Below are 14,617 nucleotides of genomic sequence, written 5' to 3'. Positions count from 1 at the left end.
ACAGAACATCTATTGACCGAGCCCACCCTCGAGCTCTCAGATTTCCCCGTGGTAATGGCAGTGCACAGCAAACAGGCCCCATCCCCCTGGCAGGACCACGACACCATCCCAGCCCTCACTGGCAGCTCAGGTCGATACCAATCTCTGGTTTCATGCTGTCAGATTTCAGAAGGGGCCTGGTGTCTCCAGAGCACCAGAGGGAGTTGGAGAAGGTGACACTGAGGCACCAAGGAATCCCAGCACTTCTCCTGAAGCAGAGCTGCCCAGCTTGACCTTCAAAGATCATTTTCACTGCTCAAAACCACCACAATATCCCTCAGGACAAGGCCAGTGGCTGTTTTGATTGGCTCCTTCAGGAGCACACACATTGACCTGGCTGCTTATGGTTCTCCCAAACACAACCTGAGGAGCCTGTGCAGTGTCCAGCCTGTCTGGAGGGTGTTACACGACTCCAACCTCCCTCAGTCAAGTGCTGGGCTGTGCCCATGGGACAGAGGTCATGCTGCTTGCAGTGGAGACACACTCTCTCTCACAAAATGTCATGACTGCAAGTAAAAAGCCACTACTGAAATTATGTGTGATGTCCAGACTTTGTTCTCTAAGAGGAATTTGTTCTTTAAAAAGGAGTCCAACAGAAAACTCAGTGGATCCCAACTCCAGTAAGTATGGAAAAGTCAAGGCAGAACCACACATGTCCCTTCTGAGGTCCCCAAGAAACCAGAGACACTACAAAGGGTTTTCTCTTCATCTCAGGAGGCCAAGGGAGGCAGGTTCTGAACTGGCTGGTAACTCAAGGGGAGCTGGACTTCTCCACCACCCAGGTCCTCCTGACAGCCCCACTGGCCAAACTCCACATGCTGAGATGGCCCCACAGGGACTGAACAACTTCCTTCAGGGAAAGAGGGGGGAGGAAAGAAACTGAGCCCAGCACAGCCCAAGCCTGGCTTTACTGAGCCCTGTCCCAAACCCAAGCATGAACTTGGGTCAAGGCTCAAGGAACCTGCAGCTGCTGTGTCCAAAACACTTCCCAGTGGGAAAACATAGGGAAAGGAACCATCCACTTCCACATCCAGGGAGGAGACATCTTCAGGTGAGAGAAGGGAAGCCAAGCTGCCCCCAGTGCTCCAAGAGCCTCTGGCAGGTTCATCGGTTCATTCCTTAAAAATGGGCAGTGGGGATGGTGAAAGGATGAAATTTGGCTTTTCTGGTCTCCCCTGAAAGCCAGGAGATATAATTCCAGCTGGAAGACTGGACAGCAGCAGGGGAGGCAGCAGAGCTGGTCCTGGAAGTGCTGTAAGGAACGTTGCAAAGGGGGAAAGGCAGTGGTGGGACTGGGGAAGCCACAAGACTGTACAGAGGGAAAAGCAAGTGTTGAAAATGGTAGAGAGAAAGGCAAGAGCTCTGAAGAAATAAAAACTGAGGGGAAGAAGGAGTTGAAAGAGCTGCAGCAAGTTCACCTTTTATGGGAACACTTGGATTTCTTCATAATCTCCCTCCTTGGTTGAGGTAACAAAGCATGGGGTGGCTTCAAAAGCTTTGAAACCAACTGCATCCCACTGGAAGGATGGGTCCAGCCAGCAGCAGAGCATGTGAAACCAATAAACAAGGGGGAAAATGAGTCAAGGAGGAAATTTTTATGAGGAAAAAAATAAGGCAGTGAAATAAGATCTTGAGAATGGTGCATTTCTTGTAAAACATTTTCAAGAGATGGCCAGAAAAGGGGGCTGATCCATTTGGGAGCTTGCACAAAGCATGAGGCACCCTGTGGATTCCTCTGCAGGATTGTTCCTTCACTGCAAGAAGACAGTCCCTTGATGTGTTCAGCTGGAGCAGAGGAGACTGAGGGGAGACCTCAGTGCAGTTCCAGTTCCTGGGCAGGGGCAGAGGAGGGGCAGGGACTGAGCTCTGCTCTGGGGGAGCAGGGACAGCAGCCAGGGAACGGCTGGAGCTGTGTCAGGGCAGGCTCAGGGTGGATCTCAGGCAAAGGTTCTTCCCCCAGAGGCTGGTTGGGCACTGCCCAGGCTGCCCAGGGCAGTGGGCACAGCCCCAAGGCTGCCAGAGCTGCAGGAGGGTTTGGCTGATCCTCTGGGGCACAGGGGGGGACTCTTGGGGCTGGGCCTGTGCAGGGCTCAGGGTTGGACTGGATGGTCCTTGGGGGTCCCTTCCAGCTCAGCACAGTCTGGGATCCCGTGATCCCTGCAGACACAGCTGCTGAGGCTGAACAATTCCACAGGAGAAACCCTGTGGGAACAAGGCCCAGAGCACCAGGTACACACGGAGCACCCTGAGAGAGCAGCCCGTCCCTCCTGCCCCTCAGCAGAGAGTACCTACAGAATTCACACATGAAATGAATCTCTGTGACCTGGGGGGTTCCATCAGTGCCTGTGCTTGGTATTCAGCAGCCACTACATCCTGTCTCCCATCCCAGCTCCAGGAACTTTCCAGTCAAACCCAGCACAGGTTCAGGGTGTTCACACAGTTCCTGGTGCTGCTGTGCAGGAAGCAAATTAGAAAAGCTGCTTTATTTCATGTCTGCCATTCAGAAAACGTGGCTTTGCATCCCCTGGGCTGTGCTGGGGGATGCAGACGTGGGAGCACAGGGGTGTGGGGATGCAGCTGGTCTGGGGGGGACAGTCAGGGACAGCACTGAGCCCTCCCCACACAATCTCTGTGAGGGGCAGGGGGGTTTCAGTCACAGTAATGCTGAACTGCTTTAATCACAACCAGGAAGGAATCCAAGAGTCCCCCTGAACAGCCACAGCTCCAGGACAACCCAGTCAAGGGAAACAGAGGCTTCCCCTGGGTTTAAGGCAATAAAACCCAGCTCAGTTCATCCCACAAGTCCCAGCTGCCCCAGGAGGGTGATGGCAACATACTGAGCACATCCAATTTCTCATTCCACTGCTTTCCTGCCGTTCCCTGGCCCCCTCCCTAAATCACTTCAGGTCACAGCCGTGACAGGCTGGCACTGCTTTGGCTCTTTGCATTCACCCCTCACCGTGAGGGATCTAAACCTCAGCTGGGTTTAGATACAAAGGCCCTACATCTGGGGGAGAGGTGAGTTCTCCTGGACAAACACTCGGGTTTCCTTTCCCAAAGCAACGTTTTTCCCTTTTGGTTTGTCAGTTTGATCATCTGCTAATGAAATATTTTAAAAGAAAAGCAAATGTCAACCGGTAACAGCAGTAAACCACGACCACTAATTAAAGCCTTTTTCTAACACACAGAAACCAAGACCACCCAACAGCAAGAGCAGAGCTGATAAATCCTGCTGGAGATTGCTCACGTCTCTTTGGCCCCCCTTTGCAACACACAGGAAGGATGAACCGTCATTGCATCCCACAAACACACTATTATTACCTGATTTTTGCATTTTTTAACGATAAACAGTAGCATTAGACCAGAGCTGAATTCCTGAGGCAGACTCTGAATTACCTGGAGCCGAGATTTAAGATATACATCAAATTAAGACCTTGCATCCATTCTGGTTTGAGCTATTTTGGTTGGGTGGGATGAAAATCACATGAATATAACCCTTCTTTTGTTCCCCACCCAAAACCCAGGCATCAGCAAACATCTCCCCAGATCCTCCTTATAATGGTAACAATCATTAGCAACATCATTTTCAGAAGGCTCTGGAAAGATTAAGATACAGAGAACACCTCTGTCACATCAGAGACAGCTACAAGATGAATTTGTGCTCTTCACCCATCTTCACTCAAACACCCACTCAGAAAAGAGATGGAGGTGATTGCTAACTTAGAGACAGCTCAAAAACAGGGAATTAGTGCAGTCTGGAGTACCTGTGGATCTGGAGGGCCAAGCTTTTACAGTGGCTGAAATCCAACTACCTCTGGCCTTCTGCTCACCTCCACGAGGCACCTGCACTGCCATCACTGTAACCAATAACTCCCACACAGCTGTGACACTCAAAGAGAAATAAATGGGACACTTACCCTCCTTCAAAGATCTTGATCCTGACTGGCTCCCCTCGTTTGGTCACAAGAGCCTCTTCTTCTGCTTTTCCTCTTTTCTCCTCTTCCTTCTCAGCTCTAGTTATATCTTTTCGACCTTCATTAGAAAGGAGCGAAGGCAAATGAACCTATCTCCCCAAAAGAGCAAAACAATCAATGATTACATACAAAATCACTCTAAGACAGACCAAACAGCCTCAGCAAGAGCCAGCAACTCCTGCAGGTGCTGCTCCTGACAGCCGAGGGCAGGAATTGGGACACATTCCTAACAAGCAGATATGCCTCTGGGTTTTGGTTGGGTTCTATTTACTGTGACCTGCTATGGGTTTTTAAATCACTCCCTGCATATGGTGGCTCCATATTATCCAACTGGAAAACTGAGGGATAAAGAGAAGTGTCTTGGCTGGGGTGACTCTGTGTGGTGGAGCCATGGACCTCCGTTCCCAAATCCACTGCTCTGTCCTTGGATAATCCTCTCTCCAACATCTACATCTGCAAAAGTCTGGAGAGAAGGCATCTGCAGAATTCATCCACTTAACCTCAACCCCTGGGTTTCCCCCCACATACACACACACTCACACAAAGCTGGACTTCAGCCATCTGGGCTTGACATAAATCACTCGACAGTCGGAGCTCTCGGGTGATTTCCTCTCACCGAAACCCCGTTGCCAAGGGCACAGTACAGAGAAAGCCACAAAACCCACGGGAGAAAATAATCCTCCACCTCCCCACATGTTCCCAGGGTAAAATCTGCTTTTTCACTCTTCAAGTTGCCACCTTGTTTAGGGGGTTTTTGTGTCTAAGCCTTGTTTAGGCCAAGGTTTAAGTCGTGCACTGACAACTCACTTACATGTTGAATGTTCTTTGTTATAGTTGGTGGACCTAAACATTAGAGCTGCCTCTTTAGCTTTGTACAAAGCAAGGAGAGCATGAAATGCTGGGAATCCTGCCCTTCTAAAGCCCAACAGGACAAATAACAGGAGTCTCCAGAGCTCTGAAGGAGGAAAGCAGGTTGCCTTTCACCCCAGGTCATTTTTAGACCACATTTTGATGTTCAATTGAATTACCCATATCCTCACTTTATATATAATACATAGAGTTTTTACCAGAGTTTTTAGAGGGATTTTGGCCTGAAAGTCTAAAGCAGAGCTGGTCACCCTTGGCAAGAGTGGCAGCTCTCAAGGGTGACTCACCTGCCCCACCTGAGCCCTCATCTTAAGGGGGATGAATCACCCAAGAGGAGCCTCTTTGTCTCCCGTGGTTACAGGGGAAGCCACAGAGTGAACAGCTCAAACGGAGACATCCAAAATTCCATCAGGCTGCTGGAACTACCACGGGATGCTCAGCAGGAGGAGGGGTGGGCTCACTAAAACAGCAGCTTTGCAACCCTGAGGTCAAACACTTCAAACCTGCCCAGCAATTCCAGGAGCTCCACTTGAGGCTCTTTGCCCTTGGGACCAGCTGGTTCAGATCCACAGGTCACACCCACACACCCTCCCTAGATGCCTCCTGGGATGGTCCCTGTCCTGTCCCAGCTCCCCAGATGTGCCCAGCAATTGCTGGAGGAAGGGCAGTGAGGACAGAGCAGAGCCAGGAACCATTTAACAACTGAACAGCTGGAATGGTCTCCAGCTGCTGTCCCTGGGCATGGAGACATCTGGGGGGGAATCAGTGGCAGAGCACCTTCCAAATAAACCTCCTGAGATGAGCAATGCCAGAACATTGCCAGTGACAACCTTCCCAGGGTGGGAATTTTACTGAGGAATACAAAACAATTGACTTTCTAGATGTAGCACGAGGTTTATTTATTGCAACTTTTGAAAGCACAGAACACAGACAGATGAAAGGCACCAGAGAGCCAAAATCATACAGTCACTACTATCCCCTTTTACAATCTCATTGAATTTACAAAGTGTGCAAGCCCAGTACAGTGTATTTATCCATCCCTACATGCAGCTGGTGCCCACAGTCCCTCCAGAATTATCTGCTCAGCAAATCCCACTGGGAATTTAAAACCCAAGTCAAGTATGTAGACAGCACATCCAGGACTAGTGCTTGCTGGGAGCTTCTGCATGCATAATGGTACAAAATATCAGAGCCTTTTGACATCTTCTGCTGTGTTACTGACAATTTAAGAGTTACACAAAGAAGTAAATATTGAAGGGAAAGAGCTGGAGCAGAGTTAAGTGAACTTTCAGCCTCGGATTGATGCTGCTGCCACACATGTCCTGTTAATCACCCACCAAGCCACTTCCTAATCTGTGCCAGCCAGATGTATTTTAAATACTAAACTCAGGATTTCACTCCCACTGATCAGAAATTCTTCCTCTGCTTGGCATGAATTCAAGTTCTCTTCCCTGAAATTACCACACCTCCTGCAAACCACGCTCCAGGCTGGATTTAGGCTCCACCGTTCTCCAGGTGAATTTGGCAGGACAAACTCTTCCTTTTGCAAATTGTGCCATGAAAACCTTGACTTGCACCACCAGTCAGATTAGAGGGGGTTTTTTAACAGGTTTATGAGCCTTTGGAGCAAATGCATGCATGAAATGTGTATTTTGATGACGAAGGACTGAACCTTCCTGTCTGGAATTTAACCTTTCATTTCAGGGGCTGGGGGTCTCCTGTCTCTGAACACACCCTTGGTGGGCACTTTAGCACCATGTCAAAGAGCAAAGCTCGGAGAAGCACAGGCACTTCTACTGGAGAATGAAATCAAGGGTGGTACAACACCAGTCAGATCAAATCCTTTGAAAAATAGTGCATAAATATCAAGCCTTGGTGTGGTTATTGCACTGCTCAGGTAATTATCTGCCCCTGTGGCCCCAGAAATCTGCCTTTTGGATTTCTGCAGAAGGATGATGGAAATGCTGAATAGAAATAAAGATTTATTGAATCAAAGCAACTCTACTGTGTATTTTAAGACATATTTATAAGCAGCAGCTGCAGCAGCGATTATGATAAATTTAATATTCAGAGTTCATTTAATGATACAGAAATAAAATGAATAATCCATCAATATAAATTGACTTGAGATGAATATCAAATTGCCAAATCTTTAGAGCAATTCTGTTGGCTAATCTACATGAACATGATCTGGATTAAAGGGATCTGTGTGGTTCAGCATTAATCCAGAGGGGTAAATCTGGCCTTAAAATGAGATACAGAATATTAGGCAGCTCACAGAGGTGTCTTAAAGACTTCTTTGCCCACATGGTCAGTGCCATTGGGAGCTCTGCCCCTGTGAGCTGTTTGCCTTGCTCCTCTAAACTCTAAAACCAGGTCTCAAATACCCTCGGAGAGCTGGGAAAGCAGGTGGACAGTTACAGACATGGAATGGACCCCACAACACGGGTGTTTAACAAGACCCCGTGTCTGACCTCCTGAGGCACTTTTAGAAATGTCACTGCATGCCTTCACACTTCTTCAGGGGCCTAAATACACTTGCAAATCTCCCTTTAATATTTTTAAATACTTTTAAACATGCCTCTCCATGTTCATTAATGTGAGATGAGCAGATGCACAACCAGGCAGAATCCCATTTCCCCAAGGTAATCCTTTCTCATTTAGAACAGGCAAAATGGAGGGAATTAGAACAGCATTTATGAAAAAAAAAAAAAAAAGAAGACGTTGTAAAGCTATTTGAAATATCAAGACAAATGCAAATGAGGTGTAATCCTTTGTGCTTGAGCAGGGGTGGTTGGTGGTGAGGTGGTGATTCCTACAAGCTCTTTTGATTACAAGGCAAGTAGAAACTGGAGAACAGAAATGTGGAGCCTTGGAGCTCACCTGCCTGCTCTGGTTTTTGGTTACAGTGGGGTTTTGCTTCCTCACTCTACAAGTTTCACCGAGAACAAGCGCTTCCCAACCCCAGAGGGGGCTGAGTAAACCCCTATTAACCCAACGACAGCGATTCCCCGTCCCTCATCCCCCTCTCCCCACGTGTGGATGAGGAGAAATAGATAGGATTGCATTACCTCTGTCATTTTGGGCTTCCTGGAGCTGGCTGGGACCAGCCTGCCTGCCTCCGGACGGGGAGCCGTGGCCATGGTGTAGGTCTCCTTGCTCACCTTCTGCTTGGACCTCAGGAGGGACAGGGCTGCCTTGGTGGAGATCCCGGGCAGGTTGGGGTTGTAGAGGCTGATGCACCAGCTGGCATAAACCGAGGAGCGCCGATCCACTTGCTGGATGTGATTTGGCTTGATGTAGTTTAAATAGCACCAACTGACATTAGTGGTTGTGTGGAGGCTGGGGAACTGAAGTACCTTCTTCGTGTCTGTACCTTCTCGAGACTTCATTGCACTCTGGGTGCCCTCGGACGGCGGGGCAGTGCTCGGGGGGTTCGGTGGAGACGGTTCCACCTGTTCTTTGGAGTCTTCTTTCTTCACGGGTTGCAAAGGTGCCTTGCTGAGGAACTGTTTGCCAGCTGGCTGCTCATACTCTTCCAGTGCCTCAAAGCTTGGAGAACCTGAATGGGACACAGCCTGCTGCAAACTGCTCGGGGTTTCCTTTGGCTCTGACTGCTCTGTGGACAAACTAGGTGGTGCTTCAACCTCGACCCTGTCCTGGCTTTCCGCAAGGAAGTGAGATTTCTCCTGCTTTTTCCCTTCCTCTATTGCACTGGGGGGCTTCACCACTTCCAACTTCTCTTCTGCTTCAGACACTTCCTCCTCTTTCACTCTCTTCTGCTGTTGTGTTTCCATCGTCAGCTCCAAGCTGCCAGCTGGGGAGAGCATCCTTTTGCTTCCCCCGACCGTAGCTGGGCCCCCTTCCAGGCCGAGGACGCTGTCGGAGGGGCAGGTGAGGGGCATGTACCCCTTGCGCTCGGGCAGGGGCAGGGGCACCCTCAGGTAGGGGCTCTGGAAAAGGCTCCTCTGCTCCTCCGTGATCATCTGGGCCAGGTCGAAGCCCAGCCCGTGGACGTCGGCGCTGCACACCAGGGCACCCTTGGGCGGGCGGTCGTTGAATCTGGGGAGGACAATGGTGGAGGAGCTGCACTGGGACTGGGTGACCAGGATCTGGGAGAGCGTGGTGTACATGGCGCTGCCGTAGGACGGCATGTTCGTCTGGATGCGCACGGGCACCACCAGGGACACCATCGGCTCCGAGCGCGGGGGGACGACCAGCTGGGTCACCGTCACGGACACCGAGGGGCTGGCAGTGCAGGTCAGAGGGTGCAGCCTGCTCTCAGAGTCGTACTCTGTGCACGGGGACAGGCTGGAGGCTCCTGCTGCCGGGAATAAACTGGATTTGAGCTGTGGTAAATGTCCACCAGCTTCACCTGGCAAGTGGAGAGCAAACTGAGACTGGAGAGGCAGAAAAAAGGCTGAGGGGATGGGAGAGGAGCCAGGGTAGTGCACGGGCAGGAACGAGGGATGCCTGAAGGACACCTCGGCAGGGTGAGACATCAGTGGCGGAGCGATATGGAGCGGGCCCGGGTGGATGAGCGTCTGTGGGAGAGGCAGTGGTGGGGTCTGGAATAGGGAGGGAGGGATCTGGGGCATGGAGAACTGAGCAGAGAGGATGTCAGACATGGTGTGTGCAGCAAAGAGCTCTGCAGACTGCCCTGGCTGCGGCAGGAGGTGCTGGTAGGGGAATATGGAGACCTGCGGGGCCAGGAACTGCTTCTCGTGCAGCGTCAGCTGTGGGACGGGGTGGTGGAACACCTGCAGGGCCTCCGTGTAGGGCGGGCTGTAGGTGGGCTCAGGGCTGTCCTTTGGCTGGCTCTTCTCACTGGGGTAAGTCCCGTGAGAGGGCAGAGGGGGTGAAGAGCTCGGCTGATGGGGCAAACTGGTGGAAGGAGATTTACTTGAGGAAGGAGCTGGATCTTCTGTCTCTGTCCAGCCTGTGGGAGCCGGGTCTGGGTCGTGCTCTGGGTGCCTGGTGAGGGACGCCTGCCGGACCAGGAAGCATTTCCTCCTCTCCTGGGAAGCCGAGGAGCTCGAGGGGCCGGGGGTCGAGGCAGGAGTGGACGACAAGCTCCCGTAGTCAAACGATTTGCTGCGTGTCTCCGACATCTGGGAAGGGTGGGACACGTTGGGTGTCTGCTCAGAGGCAGATCTCCGCATTTCCCTGGAGTGGTGATGGTGGCTCGGGACCATCAGCATGTGTGAGCCGACGCCAGGAGGCTTCGGGTGGGACTCGGAGGGCTGGCTGCTGGGCTCTGGCTTGCTGTGATCATCCCGATCGAAGGACACGGAGTGGCTGGAGCCGTGGGAGACGCTGCTCTCCTGACTCGGGCTGCGGGTGAGAGACACGGACTCGAAGCTGGACTCCCCGGAGGACTGAGCCATCTCCGCCAGCCGGAGCCGCTTCTTTTTGGGTGGGAGTTTCTCTGCAGGGAGCTGGGAGAGGGTCTGGCTCCTCTGTGGCCACTGGAATTCCTCTGTTTTCTCTGGCTCTTTTGGAGGAGGTTCTGGCTCTGTTTCTGGCCTGTCAGGCTCTTCTGTGACCAGAATCTCCGGCACCTGGATGTTGTGCTGCCGGACCAGCCGGGGCTGCAGGGAGTGGGGCGGGCGGCTGTGCTGGGGCGTTGGCTGCGACGGGAACTGGGACAAGGGCTTGTCTTCTTCCAAGCTGCTGGTCTGCTCAATGGAGTCAGACTTCTCAAAGGAGCTCGTGTGCTGGATGACAGAGATCTCCTTGGAGGTCGTTCTCCTCTCCTTGCCCTCCCCGCTCGAGGCCGGTTTGGTGTTCCTGGGATGGAAGGTGGCACTGACGTCAGAAGGGGCGGATTTACCTGGATCTGCTGGTGACTTCATGGATTCACGGGTCAGGTTCAGAGCGACATCCGACGACGCTGGGTTTGCAAACTGAGCCCCTGGCCCGGAGCTGGAGGAGGGGGTGTCAGACACTTCAAAAGCTGGAGGCTCCTCGTCGTCACCAAGACTCTTCTCCTTCCGCCTTTTGCGGAGCGGGGTGAGCTCCAAAGTGCTCCCCAGCTTGTAATGCATCATCTGGGGCCACGGGTCGGGATCTGCAGCGCCTTTCTCAGTCTCTGAAGAGGGATGGGAAGCGGAAGAGCGAGGCTTGGAGAGCTGCAGTTCTGAGCAGTAGTACTTCTTATGGGCTTCATAATTGTCCCTTTTCTTGTAGCGAGCACCGCACACGTTGCACTCGTACATGAACCCTTTCACCTTGGGGCCCTTCCGTGACTTTTTGGTAAGATCGCTTTCCTTGGTTTCAGGCTCCTCGGGAGGTTTGGAAACAGTTTCTTTGTTGGCAGAGCCGACCTCCTCTGAGACGTATTCCACTCCCAAGGGCAGCTCAATAGCTGGTTGTCGTTTTAGCGTTCGTGGGTGAGAAGAAAACGCTTGACTGCGGCTTAAGACTTCAGGCTCCATGATGTGATCATCAAACGAGTAGCTACCTCTAAAGGTGTGTGTGGAGCTTATAGTGCATGCAGCAGAAGGCATTGAGTGGCTTCTTAGGAGAGGCACTGTCTCTGTGGCACTGTGGGATTGCTGAAGTGACAACAATGATTGTTCGGGCTTAATTTTTTCACCGTGGGATGCCAACACTTTGGAAGCATCCAACTGGCTACTGGAACCAGACTTGATATCGAACTGGAACGGTTCTCTATATACACCAGACTTTGGAGATTCGATGCTGCTACGTCTAGATAAAGAGCTTCTTCTAGGCTTAACACTATCTATTTCACTGGTATCTACAACAGCTTCGTTAATTGTAATTAGCTTAGTGATGTGTTCAATCACCTGTGTTCTAGGCACAGACAACGGGACCATGCTGGGCTTCTCATCCGTGGACAGGTGTGGAAACCCCTGGGTGGTGTTGGCAGCCAACGCCGCCGTCCTTTGCCCGATTCTCCCACACTTCCCAAAAATAATCTCTGCATAAGATTTGGCGTTGGTGTTCGGGGGGCTGATCTGCTGCTCTGCACTCTCTGACCTGGAGAAGTATCCTGACTCGGTGCTGCCTTTGCTGCCGGGGCTCAGGAAGGCCTGTTCATCGATCACCTTCTTCCTCTCGCTCAGGCGGAGCGCGAGTTTCTGCTTGATCGTGTGGGTGTCCTCGGATTTATGGCTCAGGGCGTGGTCTGACGAGGGCTCCACGAACTGGCTGCTGTCCTCCAGGGACTGGGACATGCTGGAATGGGACAAGGAACACCGGTCGTGGCTGGAGCCTTGGCTCCCTGCACTCAGCAAGCTGCTGGACAGCAGGCCGTGCTTCTGCCTGGGGGAGAGCTCGACCGAGTGCCCCGACATCGCGCCCGTCTCCTCCTCCGAGTCCGTGCTCTCCCCTTCCGTGGGCTCCTCGAAGTCCTCCCCGCCGATCCTCTCCATCTCCAGGCTCGATGGATACATCTCTGCTCCGATCCCTGAGGCCAGCCCAGCTTTTATCCGATGAGCGTGAGATTTCCTATGTTTGTACAAATTGCTCTTGGTCTTAAAAGAGAAGCCACATGGAATGCAAGGGTACGGCCTCTCGCCCGTGTGCGACCTGATGTGTTTCTGGAGCACGCTCGGCTTCGCACAGGGCCTGCTGCAGTACTGGCAGATGTACTTGCCTGGCTTTTGGGGTTTCTTTTCCTTCTTGTGCACCTCCTCGGCCTGTTTTAAGGAAACCTGGGAAGGGCGAGGGATGTAGACCTTTTGAACGGACGGCATGTCCTCTCCGGGAATGATCTGCGAGTGGGAAGGCAGGAGCTGGCCGTGGTGAGAGTGGAGCCCGGGTGATGAAAAGGAGCCAGAGGGCCCCGGTCTCACTGGATCAACTAGCTGCCACGTGGGACCCTCGAGGACATGCTCTGGCTTCCCCGGGGACATAAATGCTGGTGACAGTGCGTGCTGCTGAAGCTGCGAGAGGTGGGGAGGGTGTTCGAAAGAGGAAGGCTTGGGTTGCTTCTGATGTCCAGTCTTCTCCTGAGACTCCTCTCTTGGAACGGGCAGAGGGCCAGAAAAGTGCTGCTGCGATATGATATCTCGGAGAGGGGTTCCTTGGGAAGGAGCAGAGCTGCCCTGGTACGTAGTTGTGGATGAAATACTGGCTTGGAAAGCCTCTCCTTTGGGAAGCCTCTGTCTTGGACTTTCCTCAGCCTTTTTTGTGCTCTTCTGGCTTTGTTCAGGATCCATGACCTTAAAAGGGTCTCTGAATGCTATTTTGGGAAGGTTTTGGCAGGCTTCATTTACGAATAATAAAGGTCTCCTCTGTAGATTCCCTGTTTTGCCTGCATTTGCTACGGAGCTGGAGCCGCCAGGAGATGGTTGTTGATTTAAGATTTTACTAAAGTGTCACTAGTTGCTATTTGATTCAAAAAAAAAATGTTTCAAGGTCAATAAAGTTCACATTGGTAACACATGACAAACTACTTCAAAGAGAGAAAACTTTCCAAAACTTTTAGTCCAAATATTTTCCTTGTGAACTTGGTTAAGGCTTTAAACCTTGCCATTTTATTTCAGTTGACAGTGGCAAGCCTTCAAAGTCAAGATGCAACCCACAATGTGTCTCTTGTTTGTTATGCAAACCTTTGAAAACTTGAGACTTTAGTGCTCATCTCATAAGGATCTTTTTCTTTTTTTTTTTCCCGTGCAAGGAAAATAACACTGAATGGTGTATGTCCCCCTGTGTCTTCCTTCTGTTCCACTTTTGAGTTCAAAAGCCTTGGAAAAGTATTTCCCACATTTCTGTAATTACATCCAAAAGAAAAACAAACAGAGAAAAAGATTATTTCAGCTTTTGTATTTAAGTAATTAAATGCTGCTAATTCCGTGGAGGATAACAATAAATATTTTGCACAAAAATAATTCAGAATAACTAACTGATTGTCTCCCATTCACAAGACATTACTTTTAATGGCAATCTAAACATAAATTGTACTCAGTCAAACCTCAGGGACTCAGTTTAATGCACACATGACCTGGCTCTGTGCAGTAACCAGAGACAGGAACTTGAAACACAGACAGTTTGGAAAAATGTATTAAAAGGATTTCAAACTCGAATTCCTTCTAATCTCCTGCAAACATTTAGGGGTTTAAAATTGTTGTAATTATATTTCCCTTCCAAACTGACTACACAGGAACGCTGCCCGACTCCAAAGCCTTGTGCAGCACATCCATTCACTGACAAACAAGCAAATCTTTGCTGCATAAAATCCTCTCCTGAGCCCACAATAATCTCCAGTGTCATTTCCAGCAAAAGCAGGTAAAGAGGAAGCACACACAGGCTTTTACTGAAATGTTGCCTCTTTAATTTCCTGCCTTTTGTCACCAAACAATGGTGCAAAATCCAATTTCTGTGGCATATTTCATAGAGGGGAGTATCAAAATTGGCTGTTTCTGAAGGGGGACCATGAGTGTGGATGGAACCAATAACACCCATCACCCTTGTCAGCAAATACAGCTGATGAGGAGATACTCAGGGAGGAAACACTCTGCACTGGAATAAAACAGCAGCTCCAAGAGATGGACTAGAAATGGGTGGGCTACTCCTAAGGAAAATAAGGATGGTGCTTTTTAAGTGCAGAAAATTGATATGTGTGGTTTCCAATGAGAAAAGATCTCTGGTCCTTCTCTGGGAAGCTCCTGGCTGCCTCAGGGTGCAGTCCCTGCTAGGACAGTTTAATGAGGGGACATTGCTCCAAGCCCTGAGCTCCCACCCTGCTCTGTGCAGGGGGAGGGAGCCTG

General features: G+C 50.9%; 1 protein-coding gene across 4 annotated transcripts in view; it reads right to left on the bottom strand.

Moving 5' to 3' along the window:
• HIVEP3 (HIVEP zinc finger 3) overlaps positions 1-14,617 on the bottom strand; it is a 294,820-nt gene that overhangs the window by 52,198 nt on the left and 228,005 nt on the right. For all 4 annotated transcript variants that reach the window (XM_039384239.1, XM_039384242.1, XM_039384241.1 and 1 more), the window contains 2 exons: positions 7,952-13,618; positions 3,957-4,102 (listed from right to left, as the gene is read on the bottom strand). In XM_039384239.1, coding sequence (XP_039240173.1) covers positions 3,957-4,102; positions 7,952-13,066 — 5,261 coding nt within the window. In that variant the 5' untranslated portion in view covers positions 13,067-13,618. The remainder of the gene's footprint in view (positions 1-3,956; positions 4,103-7,951; positions 13,619-14,617) is intronic.

The sequence above is a fragment of the Pipra filicauda genome, unplaced genomic scaffold (genome assembly GCF_003945595.2).
Source record: "Pipra filicauda isolate LSUMZ 115617 unplaced genomic scaffold, ASM394559v2 scaffold341_size774298_pilon, whole genome shotgun sequence".
NCBI lineage: Eukaryota > Metazoa > Chordata > Aves > Passeriformes > Pipridae > Pipra > Pipra filicauda.
Note: the sequence above shows the minus strand (reverse complement) of the source record. Positions and strands in the feature narration are given on the sequence as shown.